Raw genomic sequence first — 16,898 nt, 5'->3', positions numbered from 1 at the left:
TTACAGACTGATCCATGTTGATCTATGTTGGATGGATTGGGAATATTATAGTGCCATTAAGAGGTTCACCCATTTCATGTAAACCATGCTTATTGCTATCAGATATATGACAACATAGTATAGGAATGCTGGATGCTAAATTCATATTCAAAACTTTTGTCCTAGGTTTCACAAAGATCACTCAAGTAACCAAAAAATAAGCTTATGATACTTTGTATCTTTTTTTACCTTTTAACATTGGGATACCTTGCCTCATTTTCTTCCCACATTGGAAAATTTTCTTTTCTTCTTTTAATAAGGAAAAACTTATAAGGATTAGTGTAACTATAAATAAAAATAAAATGTCACGTCGTCTTTTTGTAAATCCAAGGCCATTGCAACAATTCTTTATTCCATACATTGAATGACTTAACAGTAAAAAAGTTTAAAAGTCACTCTTTATTGCACATTAACAATATATTTAACAATATTTTAGTTCAATGAATCACTAAATTACATTTGGACATGCATTATTTTATTAGACTACTGAAAGCCAGTAATTTTTAAAAATATTTTCAGGTGATTCATCCTGCAATTTGGAAAATTTTAACATAGTTCTCTGAAATGTCTATTGTTGGGGATTAGTCTCATTGTTTGTATTTACTACTGTTGCTTATAATAACTAAAACTGTTACACTAAAGATATTTTTAGGTCTGTTCAAAAAGGATGGTAAGTTTTCTTGATAATAGAAGGGGGTATAGGCAGAGATAACTGGAAACCAAACCTGAATATACCCTGCTAAATTAGTTCCCAGAGAATATTACTTATCTTTAATATATATAATTTGCCTGAGAATAAATGGTGATTGACTAAATATTTTAGCAATCAAGATACACTGTCTGTCCAGATTATCATTTCATTTTGTATTTTACTATTCTAAGTGGAGACAAAATCTGTCTGTACAATGAAGATAAGTATAAAAATGACATTGTAAAAGTAGAACCCGAAATCCTAAACCAAGAACTATGATATTAATAAAACATTGTTGCTAAGTGCTGGCTAGGCTAGCTCTTGAGTAAAGTTTAGTTTGTTAATGAAAATCATTAATAAATAAGTCCATTATTCTCAGGCTTTTTATAAACACCAAGAATTTATACAATGCAATATTATAAAAACTTCAAAGCACATTTAAAAAAAGGTTTAAGCAATTGTTATTTACATCATTTATGATTGTTCAATTAGAGTAAGGTATGAAAATTCCTAAAACGGAAAGAAAAAATAGCAAAGAAAGCAGAACACAATGAACCCAATGACCCAGTTCACTGAATAAATATAGATGATCACCATATCCATGTCAAACCACCATCCACGGCTATCATCCTCAAAGTGCAGATAATCCATTCTATGTGCACCATGTGGGAACTGCCTTCTTGTAACTGGAGCTGCCCGTCTGTGGAAACCTAGGAGATGGACATATTTTAAATTTCATTAAATTCAGGGTAAGTGCTGAAAAGGAGGCTATATATGAACAATAACCATAAACAAAGATATCTTTATGTAATTGAGTGGTATTTTGTATTCCTGATGGTTTTTCTCAGTGATGAGAAACTATTAAAAGTCTCTTCTAGGTCAGATGTTAAGGGCAACCACAGTAAAGTTCGTGAAGAACATAGGATATGGACTCAGGAGACTAGCTTAGTTCTTTTTTTTTTTTTTTTTTTGACAGGCAGAGTGGACAGTGAGAGAGAGAGACAGAGAGAAAGGTCTTCCTTTCCCGTTGGTTCACCCTCCAATGGCTGCTGCGGCTGGTGTGCTGTGGCCAGCGCACCGCGCTGATCCGAAGGCAGGAGCCAGGTGCTTCTCCTGGTCTCCCATGGGGTGCAGGGCCCAAGGACTTGGGCTATCCTCCACTGCACTCCCGGGGCCACAGCAGAGAGCTGGCCTGGAAGAGGGGCAACCGGGACAAAATCCGGCGCCCCTACCGGGACTAGAACCCAGTGTGCCGGTGCCGCAAGGCGGAGGATTAGCCTATTGAGCCGCAGCACCAGCCACTAGCTTTGTTCTGACTCCTGCCTGAGGCAAGGGAACTATCTCTGGGTCCCAGATTTCTCATGTCTATCATCTTATCACTTAAAAAATTTTGAGCATCAAATGTGATTATTTTCACATGAGAATATTTTCTAAATTCAACTTCTTTATATTTTATTTTTATAACTGTTAATACAACTATAGTTCGTCAAGTTTTGATTACCATAATTACAACTTGTGACTTAAGAATCTGATTCAGTGCAGTTTTTTGGGTAAGATAGTATGAAAAAAAAAAGTCTGGTTTTCACAATAAGTAAATGATAGAGATATGACTTTGAATAAATTTAGCTTTACTTTTTATAAATTTCAAAGGATGGTTATACTTCAGGGGATTGATTGGTATGAGAAAGCAACTATATAAATTATCTGTAGCCCACTAATTACTGAATGAATGTGACATTTGGACGAAATACTGCATCTTGTGAAATGCTGTCTTTTCTTATATATTTACATACTAATTATTTAGAGTGTGAATACAAACTTGCCCAATTGGCAGCCTGTTTTGTTGGATAACTAATATATAAAACACAGGAATTTAAACCTAAAACTCAATTTTTGAAAGTGTAACAACCCAATTATTAATCTTTAGTTTTATATTCAACTGCTGCATACTTTATTTATTTGTTTGTCATTGTAGGAGAGCAGGGACAGCACAATAAACTGAACAGAGAAAACGTAGTTCTCATACTTGGTAACAGCTCTAGTGAGGTAGGTTCTATAAGGTTTTAGCTTGAAGAAAGTTCTGGTTCATCCATTTTAACAACTGAGTACTGTTACACATTAGTTTATAGATCAGGCCGCTGCTCCTGTTGGCTGGGATGCTGTTATAAGGGCATAAGTATGGTTATTTAAAGTCAAACATCTTTAATCAAAAATAATTCAATTTTGTTGGTTATATGTATTTGTAGATTGTACTTACCTAGATTTAAAATATGAAATTAAAAAAGTCATGAAAAAAGTAATGTTTTAGAATATACTATAGAGACGCATATCAAATAGGTTTTAATTCCTAATTTTTTGCCTGACTTCTTATAACATTTAATTTTTTTTAAGATTTATTTTATTTAATTGAAAGACAGAGTTACAGAGAGAGGTAGAGACAGAGAGAGAGAGAGAGAGAGGTCTTCCATCCGTTGGCTCACTCCCTAGATGGCCGCAACGACCAGAGCTGTGCTGATCCAAAGCCAGGAGCCTCCTCCGGGACTCCCACATGGGTGCAGGGGCCCAATGACTTGGGCCATATTCCATTGCTTTCCCAGGCCACAGCAGAGAGCTGGATTGGAAGAGGAGCAACCGGGACTAGAACTGGCGCCCATATGAGATGCCAGTGCTTCATGCCAGGGCTCCAACCAGCTGCGCCACAGTGCCGGCCCCATAACATTTAATTTTTAATCAATATTTTGTGATTAGATAATATTTCTCCCCAAAGATTAATTCCTGAAGTTGTACTTACGAAATATATGAAGTTTGTATATCTTAAATAAAAGGATTCTTACAGCCTGACTGAGGCCCAAGCACTTGGACCATCTTCTGCTTTTTCCAGGCCATTAGCAGAGAGCTGGATCTTGAGTGGAGCAGCTAGGACATGCAACGGCACACCTATGGGATGCTGGCATCGTAGGTAGCAGCTTCACTCACTATACCATAAGGTAGACCCCAAGATAAAAGATTGCTTATCTTGGAAAGTCTTTCATTTCTCTTTCATTTGTGAAGTATAGCTTTTCTGGATATAGTATTCCTGGTTGCCAGTTTTTAACTTCAGAACTTGGAATATATCATTCCATTCTCTCCTGGATTGTATAGTTTTTGCTGAGAAAATCTGTAGTTAGTCTAAGGAGGATTCTCTTATATGTGACTTAGCTCTTCCTCTTGTAGTTTTAAAAACCGTGTTGTTGGTTATAGTTTGACTATAATATGCCATGATGAGGATTTTTTTTCTCATGTGTTTTGGGGGTCCAATGTGCTTGGTTGTTCGTATCATTCCCAAGATCAATACAGTTTTCAGCAATACTTTCACTGCATGTATTTTCTATGCTTCTATTCTCTTCTTCAGTGATTCTCAAAACTCAAATATTTTTCCTCAGAGTCTGTCTTATTTCCTTTTATTTATTTTAGTCTGACTTGGTATTTTGTAAGATCTGTCTTCAAGTTCAGATATTCTGCTTAATCTATTCTGCTATTGAGGCTTTCATCTATTTTTATTTGACTTACTGATTTCTTCATTTCAAAGATTTCTGCTGGCTTTTCAGAATTTGTATTTCTTGAATTTCTCATTTACATTATGCGTTATCTTCCTAACTTATTTGAAGTGTCTGTAATCTCTCATATTTCAGTGAGTTTCCTTCCTTGAATTATTTGTCAGGTATTTTGTCAACATCCTTTGATTTGGGGTCTGTTGCTAGAGAGTTACTGAGTTTCTTTGTAGGTGTTATGTTACTTGTTTTTCATACTTTTTGTGTCCCTTTGTTGAGATTTGCATCTAAGGTGGGTTGGCTGTCCCAACGATTTTTTTTTTCAATTTTTATTTATTTATTTGACAGGTAGAGTTACAGACAGTGAGAGAGACAGAGAGGTCTTCCCTCCATTGGTTCACTCCCCAAATTGCTGCTACAGTGGGCACTGTGCCGATCTGAAGCCAGAGCCAGGTGCTTCTTTCCTGGTCTCCCACACGGGTACAGGCACCCAAGCACTTGGGCCATCCTCCACTGCCTTCTCAGGCCATAGCAGAGAGCTGGACTGGAAGAGGAACAACAGGGACTAGAACCTGGCGCCCATATGGGATGCCGACGCTGCAGGCAGAGGATTAACCTAGTGTGCCACCGTGCCAGCCCCTGTCCCTACCATTTTTATAATTGAGTTTTGTAGTGAATGATCTCTCCAGATGATGTGTCTTAAGGTGTTGGTTCTGTAGGCTATATGGACTATTGTTGTAGTTGGGCACATTAGTATAGTCTGTCTTTAGTCATTAGCTTTAATTGATGGGTTTGGTTGGAATGCATTTGGAGATATGACCAAATAAAACTTCTGAATCTGAGGTCACATAGAGAAGGGGTACTCAGAGTGACCTGAGTAGTGAGGCACATATAGCAAGAGTAGTACACTCAGATGGTGCTACTTCAGCAATGGAAGTGTGGTGCCAAAAACATTCACTCTTTTTCCTCAGCAGTGATAGCAGAAGGTTTGATATTAGATAGAGTAATGGCACAGAATTGCACAGTGCTGGCATTGGATATGGTGGATGTGTGCTCTAGTCAAGTGGAGGTGGGCTAAAAGTGGTGGCTGGGGCATTTGCATTAGAATATAAATCTGACAGTGGCAGTGGCTCTGGGAAGCATCTGGTCCTGGAAACATGCTTTTGGAGTCAGAAGCAACTGGGATCAACTCCAGGCTGGTCATAACTGTGGCTACAGAGAGCCTGCAGTATGGATGCAAGCCAGGGGTTGAGGGGAAAGTAGCCAGCACGGGTAGAGAATCTGTGACAGGATTCATTCCTTTGGTTGATGACCAGCCAGTGGTGTGATTCTGCCACCAGTGTCACACTGCTGCAGCAACCTAGGCTCTGGATTTTGGGGGAAGATAATGTAATATTCCCTGAGGCAAAGCTATGGTGCAGATTCCGGGTAGCTCCCATGACCTTGGCTCTAAGCCTGTGATGTCTGTGGAACACCATGGTCAGTAAGGTTCTGGCTTCCATACTGATGGGTCCCACACAGACTCTGTCATTCACTTTTTCTCCTTAATGGGGCTTCTTTTAGCCTGGAAACCAGGGTTACTGTTGTCCAATATGCCTTATTCAATTGAATATGCTGCTATCTTTAGTCTTTTTTTTTTTTGACAGGCAGAGTGGATAGTGAGAGAGAGAGATACAGAGAGAAAGGTCTTCCTTTTTGCTGTTGGTTCACCCTCCAATGGCTGCTGCGGCCGGCGCATCACGCTGATCCGAAGCCAGGAGCCAGGTGCTTCTCCTGGTCTCCCATGCGGGTGCAGGGCCCAAGGACTTGGGCCATCCTCCACTGCACTCCTGGGCCACAGCAGAGAGCTGGCCTGGAAGAGGGGCAACCGGGATAGAATCTGGCGCCCCGACCGGGACTAGAACCCGGTGTGCCGGCAACGCAAGGTGGAGGATTAGCCTGTTAAGCCACGGCGCTGGGCGCTATTTTTAGTCTTAATGTCTTAAAGGATTCTTATTTCTTCCTTGCTGGTTTCCAATATGTTTACCTTGAAATGCAGCTATTTATTTACTCTTCTGGCTTCCTTTTTGTGGAGAGGTTAATAACGTTTGGCACCTATATTCATCTATATTGCTAGTCAATTGTTCATTTTTATACCTTACAAAAAGCTTTTATCATGATGATGTGTCAATTTTTCCATTTTTGGGGCCGTTGCCATGGCCTATTTGGCTGATCCTCTGCCTGCAGCGCCAGCATCCCATATGGGTGTCGGGTTCTAGTCCCGGTTGCTCCTCTTCCAGTCCAGCTCTCTGCTGTGGCCTGGGAGGGCAGTGGAGAATGGCCCATGTGCTTGGGCTCCTGCACTCGCATGGGAGTCCGGGAAGAGGGCCTGGCTCCTGGCTTCGGATCGGCGCAGTGCCGGCCGTGGCGGCCATTTGGAGAGTGAACCAACAGAAGGTAGACCTTTCTCTCTGTCTTTTTCACTGTCTACAACTCTGTCAAAAAATTTTTTCCATTTTTTATTTGCTTTCCTTGGTGTTATGATTACTCAATCTTGTTTTTTATAGAATTTGGTTTAAGTCCTTTGTGCTGGTAGTTTAGCCAAAATTAGATAATATATTGTAATAAATTTAGCTTGGCATTTGTAAACTTTAGTATATTGCAACACATGGAAAATAAACTAATGAAGTCAGCCCTATGCTTTTTGTCAAATGTCCTTAGTTAACATTACGTATCATGTTACATGAAATAAAGAATGCCAGTGTCAGACTTCACTAAATAATACTAAATACTCATTCTGCTACAGAAATATACATTTTAATATTATCTTCCCACATAGCAATGAATAGCCTTGCTCATAACCCATGGGCATTTTACTTTGGAGAGCTTGAGTTTAGGGACATGCAATCCCAACAGCTTTTCTAGGTGATCCAAACACTGTTTCTTAAGAAAACTCAAGTCTAGAACAGTGTTTCTTAAGCTTTTATTTACTATTTTTAGGCCCATAAAGGGAAAAATTCAAACTCCTTTAAAACAACTAATCTAATTAATGAATTAGTTTAGATTGAATTTAAACTTGATTTTCCCTAATAATGTGAACTAAATGGTAAGGAAGAAAATTGTATCTGGAATGGCTGAACTTCTGAAGGTCAGAAACTATTAAAATATCAAAGACTTTGTTTTGTGTCTCCCAATTTTTGACCCCATTCAAAATGTATGGTCTAGGAGATATTACAATTATGGTAATGTTCAATGTTCACATATATAATCACTTCATTCCAAAAAAAAAAATGGAACTAATAGATTAAAGCACTTATTCACTGAGAATTCATGTTTTATAGACTCAGCTATGTCCTAGCATTTGTGATAGGCTAATAATTACTCTGGTATGAAGACATGGTTTAAAGATTATGTTTGACATTCTTTAGTATATTTTATATATACTTTTAGTATATTTTAACTATGCTATTTTAAAGTAAACACATGTTTTAAATAAGCATACAAGGTGGGTGTCTGGCCTAACAGTTGAGGTGCCTGCATCACACACTGGATTGCTTGGTTCATATACCCTCCCCGTTTCCTGATTCTAGCTTACTGCTAATACTTCAGGAGGCTTTAGTGACAATTCAAGTAACTGAATTCCTGCCACCCATATGGGAAACCTGGGTTGAGTTCCTGGTTAGCCTAGCTGGTAACTTAACCAGTGGATGGGAGTTTTTTCTCTATCCTTTTTCCTTTCAATTAAATAAATAAATACTACAGTAAAAATTGTACTCTTCAAGGAATCTGAAGATTTGGCTTCTTGTACTAATATTTCACATACTCACATACTTATTACTGTCAAGTCTGCCATTTTTTTCTGTATCTATAGAGAGCTTCATATGGTTTTCTACTGTAATAAACTAACATGATGAATTTAACTAGCAGATTTTTCTAATGCTGAATAATCTTTTAAAACCTGTAGCAGGTATCTGGTATAGCAGTTATGATGCTGCTTAGGACTCTCACATCTCCTATCATAGTGCCTTTGTTTGAGTGTCAGCTCTGCTCCCAATTCAGCATTCCTGCTAATGCCTATCCTGAGAGGCAGTAGGTGAAGGTTCAAGTAGTTGGGTCTCTATTGCCCATGTGGGAGAGCTGAATGGAGTTCCTAGCTTTGGTGGATGGAAAGTCTGTCAGTTTCTGTCTTTTCTTTCTGCTTTTCAAATGAAAGAAATAATTTTTAAAAATTATTAGTGATTTTCTAATGTTTTATCATTCTTTTATATCTAGGATAAACTTCATATGTTCCTGATATTTTGGTTCATATACATTGATAGATTCAGCTTATTAATACTTTAAGATTATATTTTTATGCTTACTTTAAAAGCGAGATTTTTTTATAATTCTGTTTTGATATTTTTGTCTAGTTGTATATCTGCAAATCTTCTGTGCAGAGATACTAACTACCTTTGTTCTGGACTATCTTTTTGAAAGACAATTATATAACAAATAGTCTTGGAAGATAAAGTGTCTTCCTTTGGGATAGAGGGCTGGTTTGCTTATAGTCTTGGAACAATATATATATATATATATAAATTTAAGTATATATATATATTTAACCATAGATGATTTTTAATTATCCTTTGATTTTCTAGAGATACATGCTTTCTTCAGCTTAAAATTAGGAAATACGGAGAAGGTGTCAGGGGAGAACTCATTCAACCTCTCATTCTGGGAGAACCAGTTTCCATTATAATGCCTTTATTTCTTTATTCCTGTTCCTGTTCTTTTCTTTTTTTAAACTTTTATTTAGTAGATATAAATTTCCAAAGTACAGTTTATGGATTACAATGGCTTTTTCCCCCCCTTAACGTCCCTCCCACCTACAACCCTCCCATCTCCCGCTCCCTCTCCCATTCCATTCACATCAAGATTCATTTTCAATTATCTTTATATACAGAAGATCAATTTAGTATATATTAAGTAAAGATTTCATCAGTTTGCCCCCACACAGAACACAAAGTGCAAAATACTGTTTGAGCACTAGTCATATCATTAATTTACATTGAACTACACATTAAGGACAGAGATCCTACATGAGGAGTAAGTACACAGTGACTCCTGTTGTTCACTTAACAAACTGACACTCTTGTTTAATGTGTCAGTAATCTCCCCAAGCTCTAGTCATGAGTTGCCAAGGCCATGGAAGCCCCTTGAGCTCGCCGACTTTGATCTTATTTCGACAAGGCCATAGTCAAAGAATGGCAGATGTCCTAAACAGCACTCTGGCCTCAGAATCAGCCCTTAAGGCATTTGGATCTGGCTGAAGAGCCCATGAGAGTATTTTAGGCACGGAAAGCCAAAACACTCTGGCAAAAAAGAAAAAAAAACAAAAACAAAAAAACAACGAGGACCTAAATGAAAGATCTCTGCGAGTGAGATCCCAGTAGAAAGAACGGGCCATCAAAGAAGGAGGTACCTTTCTCTGAAGGGAGGAGAGAATTTCCACTTTAACAAAATATATTTAATACCTCTAACAAAAGATTTGTATTACATAAGCTCAGAGTTCTATGTAACATACCCCATTGCATGTATAGATGTCATTTGGCCTTATTTTTGATGCCCTATGGAAAATGGAACTAAAGTGTCTATCACAAATGCTGTTACTGTGGCTACTGTTGTGAGAAATAAACCATTCTTTATTTGTTACCCATGAGATGAGTCTGTTTTTTGCCAGCATTCATGAAACTGGCTGAATAACTTGTTAGCACACAATTAGGATAAAAATCTCAGTCTCTTAATTCTTGACATTGCTAACCTCACAATCTTTTAGCGTCTGAAGCAGTTTGCTAAAATAGAATTTTTAGTTTGATACATGTTAACTTATTAAAGCCATTTGGGCCTGTAGTGTTTTCAGGTATGGGGTGAATTGCCTTTCCTTTTTTAAAGATCTGTTTTATTTGTTTGAAAGGCAAAGTGATATCCGGGGCGGAGGTGGAGGGAATGGGAGTAGTGAGAGGGGAGTGGGAGAGAGAGATATCTTCATCTGCTGGTTCACTCCCCAAATGGCCACAATGGCTAGGGCTGGGCTAGGTAGAAGCCAGGTCTCCCACATGGATGGCAGGGCCATCTTCTACTTTTCTCAGGCTAATTAGCAGGAACTGGATTGGAAGTAGGGAAGTTGGGACTCAAACATACACTCTAATAGGCGATGCAGGCAGCCACTGTGCCATATTGATGGCCCTTAGGGGCAGATTTTAAATTTTTTAAAAAATCCACTTGTTTAGTAACTGTTGATGTATTTATGTTTTCTAGTTCATTTTGAGTTCTTTTTGATAATTTTTACACATTAGTCATTATGTTCAAGTTTTCCAATGAATTAGACTAAAATTTTCATAGTTGTGGTACACCTATAGCTCTTTACAAATATACTAGTCTTTTTCTTAGTATGTGGTTGACTTTTCTGATTTATGGTTTATTTTCTGAGTATAGGGTTTATTTCTCTGTCTCTCCAAAATTATGCATAGCAATGAGACCTGACTAGGGCAAACAAATCTCAATGTAAATAACACATTGTTTCTGGGTGTAAGCACTTCTTAGAATAAAATGCTGCAGCAGTCCTCTCTGCCACAACAACCGGCAATGGACCAGGCCAACCTTCCTTGTCATCTTGAGTCCCAAAGTTGAGGATGGTGTGGAGTGGGCCACCCAGCACTACAAGGAAAATTATTTCACTGTTGCTATGAATTATGACTGAAAATAATAAAGTAATGCATAAAACTACTGAAGAAACAGGTGATAAAAACAAATGTTGGATCTGACTTGATTTCTCACATGGAAGATAAAAAGTTCTTGGAAAAACAGTTTATAGTGAAATCAAATAGCAAGAAAGACATGTAAAAAATTTCTAAGTTGCTATTAAATTTATGAAGAATATGACTACCAGGATTCCAGAACCCCTAACAGTTACTTGTTTTTCCTTTTTAAAGATTTACTTATTTGCAAGTCAGAGTTACAGACAGAAACAGAGGAAGAGGGAGATAAACAGAGAGCAAGTGAGCACTGTCTTCCATCCACTGGTTCACTCCAGTGGCCACAATGGCCAGGGATGAGCCAGGTCGAAGCCAGGGGCCAGGAGCCTCATCCAGGTCTCCCACATGGATGGCAGGGGCTCAAGCACCTGGGTCATCCTCTGCTGCCCTTCCAAGGCCATTAGCAGGGAGCTGGATCAGAAGGGAAGCAGCCAGGACATGAAGTGATGCTCAAGAGGGATGCTGGCATTGCAGGTGGCAGCTTTACCTGCTATGCCACGATGCCAGCCCCACCTGTCACTCAATTTCTATTTTTAAAGAACAATATTATTTTAGTAAGATTTTTTTTCACATCATGGAAACAAATTACTTTTTTTCCTACAGAATATATTTCAGATTTATTTTCACTATCAAAGACCATATAGTGGCCTTTTTTTGAATCTTCTTTCAGAAACATAAAGACAGTTACCTTACTTATTTTTGCAATTTCAGCAACTTGCACTGTGCTTATAGTGTTCTCAATACATGTTTGTTGGATCAGTGCCTGAATGAAAGGACAGACTGTAGAGAGTAGAATAATTAGTATTATTTTTAGAATGCCCTGAATCAAGCCTTTCAAATGTATTTTCAGCAGGAATTGAGCAATATTATGAATATATTTAAAAGACATCATGCTAAGCAGAGAGCCTTGAAATCAGTACTAAAAATACATGTCTTTCACATTTGATGGGACAGACAAAAGATTAAAGCACACAGTTTTACCGTTCCATATTCTTATTACATAAGAATTTTGTTGTGTCAAAAGTTGATTGATATAAGTAGGTCTTAGCAGAGGTGGAATGATATATTTAGTTACAAATAGGTATGCAGTTAATGTGTTAATATACTTAAATGTTAATGCAAATAGATTATACATGTCACCTTTTAGCTACTATATCTTTAGGCTCCCAGAGTCAAATGTATTAATCCTGCAAAAATTAATCTTTTATATTAAAGTATGTTGCAGAGTACCAGTAACCCTAGAACATCTGCTTAAATTTAATTGTAGTTTATAAAGTTATGCTAAATCACAAACCTTTGAAAAAAAGACAGAGGCAGAAACAGAAACAGAAAGCAAACTCTTAATTGCTAATGAACTTCTCAAATGCCTGCAACAGCCTGGAATGAGCCAGGCTGAAGCCAGGAACTCAGATCTCAATCTGTGTCTCGCATCTTGGTAGCAGGAACCAGGATGCACATTCATAGGAAGCTGGAATGGAGAGCAGAGCTTGTACTTGAACCCTGGCACTGCAATATGGGATGTGGGCATCCCAAGTTAAGGCTTAACTGCTACGCCAAATTCCCACACCTAAATTACAATACTTTTAAATGTTTGATCTTATAGCCAGGTAAGAAGCACCACAGCTTTTTAAAAAAGACATTTTTATTGAGTAAAATAAGTATAACATAGTTTGCCATTTTCACCATTTTTAAGTATGCAATTCAATTCAGTCTCTGGCATTAATTACATTAACAATGTTGTAAAACCACTATCACTATTTCTACACTTCTTTTATTGCTCCAGATAGGAACCATAACTATTAAGCATTAGTTCCCTATTTCCTTTGTACTTAGCATCTGGTAATTTCTAGTTTACTTTTTGTCTCTATGAATTTGCCTATTTTAGGCATCTCATGTAAGTAGGATCACAGAATGTTTGAACTTTTGTGTCCGCCACTTTCTATCTGTACTGCAGTATGTATCAGTACTTCATTCCTTTTTCTCTTTTATTCCTTTTTGTGCAGTATATGCATAAACCATATTTTGTGAATCTACCCAACTGCTGATGCAAATTTGTTTTCTTCCTCCAACTTACGGCTATTGTGAATTACGTTGCAGTCAACAATGACAGCCACAGTGGGCAGTACCATTTTACATTTCCACTAGCAATGTACAAGGATTTCAATTTCTGCATGCCATATTTGTTATTTTTCTATTACTGCCATCCTAGTAGGTGTGAATCTCGCTGTGATTTTGATTTCCATTTCCCTAGTGACTAATGACATTGAGTATTTTTTCAGAGGCTTCTTGACCATTTGTATAGCTTCTTCAAAGAAATGTTATATAAGTACTTTGCCCATTGTTCAAGCTAGCTCGTTTGCTTTCTTGTTATTGAGTTGTGGGATTTCTTTATGTGTTCTGGATATTAAGGCTTTATGAGATATGTGATTTGCAAATATTTTCTGTGGGTTGGATTTTTACTTTCTTGGTAATGTCCTTTGGTGTACAAAATATTAAATTTTGATTAAGTCCAATTTACTCATTTTTTCTTTTCTAACCCCAGTTATTCTCAAGGGGTGGTAGTGGGAGACATTTGAAAGTACATAGTGACATTTTTGTCTACTGCAATAAATGGGGAGGAATACTTCTGTTAGGTATGCTAAATGTTAAGCAGCACTGGGTTAGAGCTGACAAGATGTCCCTTTGGGAAACAATGCAGTGTTCACTTACTTGGTAGCCTTGAAACAAAATAAGGACTCAAGTAGAAAACAACCCATTAATAATTAAAATAATAACTAAAGCTAATTATTGAGTAAACATGTCTTTCCTGATTAAATAAGAAATCATTTAAGCAATGATATCCATATCAAACAAAAATTATTTCTATAATTTATAAATTAGCAAATAGAAATTGTTAGAATCAATTGGTGAGTTATTTATGCTGTGAGTTATAGCACTTAATCAGATTTATAAATATATGCAGTCATTTACAGAATGAAAAGGAATCTAATCTTTTTTTTTTACTTATATATAGAGATTTTAAGTTACTTGTTAAATATTATGAAAAAAATCACTCTAACAGAAAATGTTCAGAAAGTCAGGCTTTATTAACAATAAATATTCAATTATGAAAAAGACATTTTGTTGGCTTGAGAAATGATCTTCCTTTTGCAAATAAATTAAAACACATGATGGCTTCAGCTTTTCCTTATCTTTTCAAAGATACACCCTGCTGGTGTTCCCACAAAGTCAGCACCTACATGACAGGGAGTCACTGCATCAAACACAGCCTAAAAACACTTCTCTGTGGACACCAGTTCTATAATTTATTTTGAAACTGAATTATTCAATTATTCTTTGAATGTGTGTAAACTCTTCGGACATGCCATGTAAGGAGTGTAGAATAAAATAATTTGAAAACATATTACATATTTCACAGTGAATTCAAAGTTTCAAGTCATTTCCATTCTATGAACTATTTTGAGAAATTATCATATAGTTTTCATTTTCTCAGATCAGGAAAAATGCAACAAAAGAAAAAGCAGTACCAATGGCATACATGTATCGTTTTCTCCAGTTTAAAAAAAAATATTTAAATGTAGTGTTGAATAAAAAAAAATGAATGGAACAGAAACTAAATGCTTTCAAATAGATGGTATTTTCAGGTTACAATGTAGCTTTAATGTGTTATCAAAGTTATGGTCTTGTTCACAAAATATAGTTATCTCTTATTTCTCAACAAAACTGAGAATTATTATAACATAATCTTAGAGAAATTACAACATTTATGTGCAGTAATATTTTACTAATGAAAGCCATTTTATTGCCAGAATATTTATAGAGCTTTTCTGCATCATTTTTTAAAGTAAATAAAATGTAAAGCTGCTTTCTCATGAAGTGTAACACATTCCTGATACTGGTGAAAGTGAACATTTTAAGCTGTTTTGTTTGAAAATCTTCAATAGCAAATTATATAAGAACAAACATTAAAATATCTCCATAATATCTGATTAATTTAGTGAGCTAATACTCTAGTAGCTGTTGAAATTCCAGTATACATCTCATTTAACACTCACTGGTTTTAAATCATATACATAAGTCCTATTTCATATGCATTGAGAAATGGAAACTACACCTACAGCAACGACATGGTAAATACTGGTGGTAGTTCCAGTAGCTGGCAAAGATGTCCTAAACTTCCAAGCTTATCTTCAAACTTTGAGCATATTCATATCCCCAAAGGAAAGAAATTTGGATTGCCCCACCCCTTTTCCCCAGGTACTTATTACTGTCTTTTTTTCCATTTTGAGACTGCCTGATTCTCCATTTTAACCCATGTTCTTTTTATAGATTTGCTTAAATGTAATTTTTTACAGATTAAAAAAACAGACAAATGAATTTAATGTCTGGGTTACAATTTTGAAGGTACTGTTAACCATTCTGTGGACTCTTAAATCCCACATTATTTTTCCCAGAGTGATGGTGTTTTCAGCACATTGACCAAACTCTAATTTGAAATTACTTGCATATTTTTAAAATTTGTACCACACTTTGAATTAAATTTCTATTTGTTATCCCAAATGGACAACTGCCATGCACTATTAAACTGTTATCATACTATGCTAGAGTTACCTTCATTTGAGTATAAGACAAACTTCATCTCTTTTACATATATCATTGCATTACTGATTAATTCATTCTTCATAATTTAGATTATGAATGAAAGAGAATAGAGAAAAATCTATTTCAAGGTACTGTTCCAACTTAACTCCATAATTCTATTATACCTTATATTCAAAAGTCCTGTTAGTTTCTAGAGCAGTATATCTTAATTTTGGTAATGGCTGCATATTGAATTCACAAAGGAGCTATAAATATTATGTTTGGTACTCATCTTTAGAGATTCCAAATTAATTATTCCAAGATATGTCCAGAGCATAAGGATTCATTCAAGTTCCTAAGTATGTAAGTTAAAACCTAGGGTCACTTTGCTTCAAATGCAATACAAGAAAAACCTTAGCTCTTCTCTTCCCTCATCCAAAAAAAAAAAAAAAAAGTTTCCCCATTTTCATCTGTCGAAGATAGTTCAGGAACATGTTATTTTCCAAGATGAGATGAAAAGTTCTATTTCATAATGTCTTATTTTGTCATTGCTATTTTGGGAAACTTCTTTCCTAAAGTTCTGCATTAAGATTATGTATGCTGATGGTTACCTCTCCTGGAAATTTTTTACCTCTTTATTGGTATCATCAAGCCAAATACTCACTTGGTTGACTGAAGTGAGTCTGAGTAGTTTACATTTTATTTTTTGTGTCATTTTGAAAAATATTTTCACTGTGAGCATATAATTATACCACAAAAAGAAATCAGAATAAAACTTTGTTTCATAACTTTATGTGGAAGTTGTATATTTTCTGAAATAGATTTAAAATTAAATGTATTCAAAATAATGGATTACAAATGATAGTGTCTCTTAATCAGTAATAGGAGTAATGCTGGATAACTGTCTAATCCCTAGCTTACTATATGAAGGAAAGCAAATTGTAATATGTTCCCTTTTTATCTATCATGTCAGGTGTAATGAGCGTTGCTAAGGATAGTCTTCTGGGTTTTTTGGTTAACTGTTCTCAGGTCTCTTGCTACGCTAATCTCCAAGTTCTGCTTTTCAGAGGTTGTAGACAAAGTTTACTTAAGCCTTCTATCCTACATAGGTATTAAAACATGGGACATGGTTTAAGGAGGCTTCTTACTGGGTATTTGTTGAAGGTTCTTCCCTATAGAATGAGTTGATTCCTAAACTCTGTGACACTGCAATATGTTTTCATTTTTGAGGCAACTGCATACTTAGCCACAGCTCTGTGCAAATGTCTCCTGGGGAGAACTGGC

General features: G+C 36.4%; 1 protein-coding gene across 3 annotated transcripts in view; it reads right to left on the bottom strand.

The window, feature by feature from the left end:
• Positions 1–422: 422 nt before the first annotated feature.
• Positions 423–16,898, bottom strand: part of RNF180 (ring finger protein 180) — a 249,135-nt gene continuing 232,659 nt past the window's right edge. For all 3 annotated transcript variants that reach the window (XM_062212190.1, XM_062212189.1, XM_062212191.1), the window contains exon 8: positions 423–1,440. In XM_062212190.1, coding sequence (XP_062068174.1) covers positions 1,241–1,440 — 200 coding nt within the window. In that variant the 3' untranslated portion in view covers positions 423–1,240. The remainder of the gene's footprint in view (positions 1,441–16,898) is intronic.

This window comes from Lepus europaeus, chromosome 15 (assembly GCF_033115175.1).
Source record: "Lepus europaeus isolate LE1 chromosome 15, mLepTim1.pri, whole genome shotgun sequence".
NCBI classification, from domain to species: domain Eukaryota; kingdom Metazoa; phylum Chordata; class Mammalia; order Lagomorpha; family Leporidae; genus Lepus; species Lepus europaeus.
This window is presented reverse-complemented; position numbering and strand designations above follow the sequence as displayed.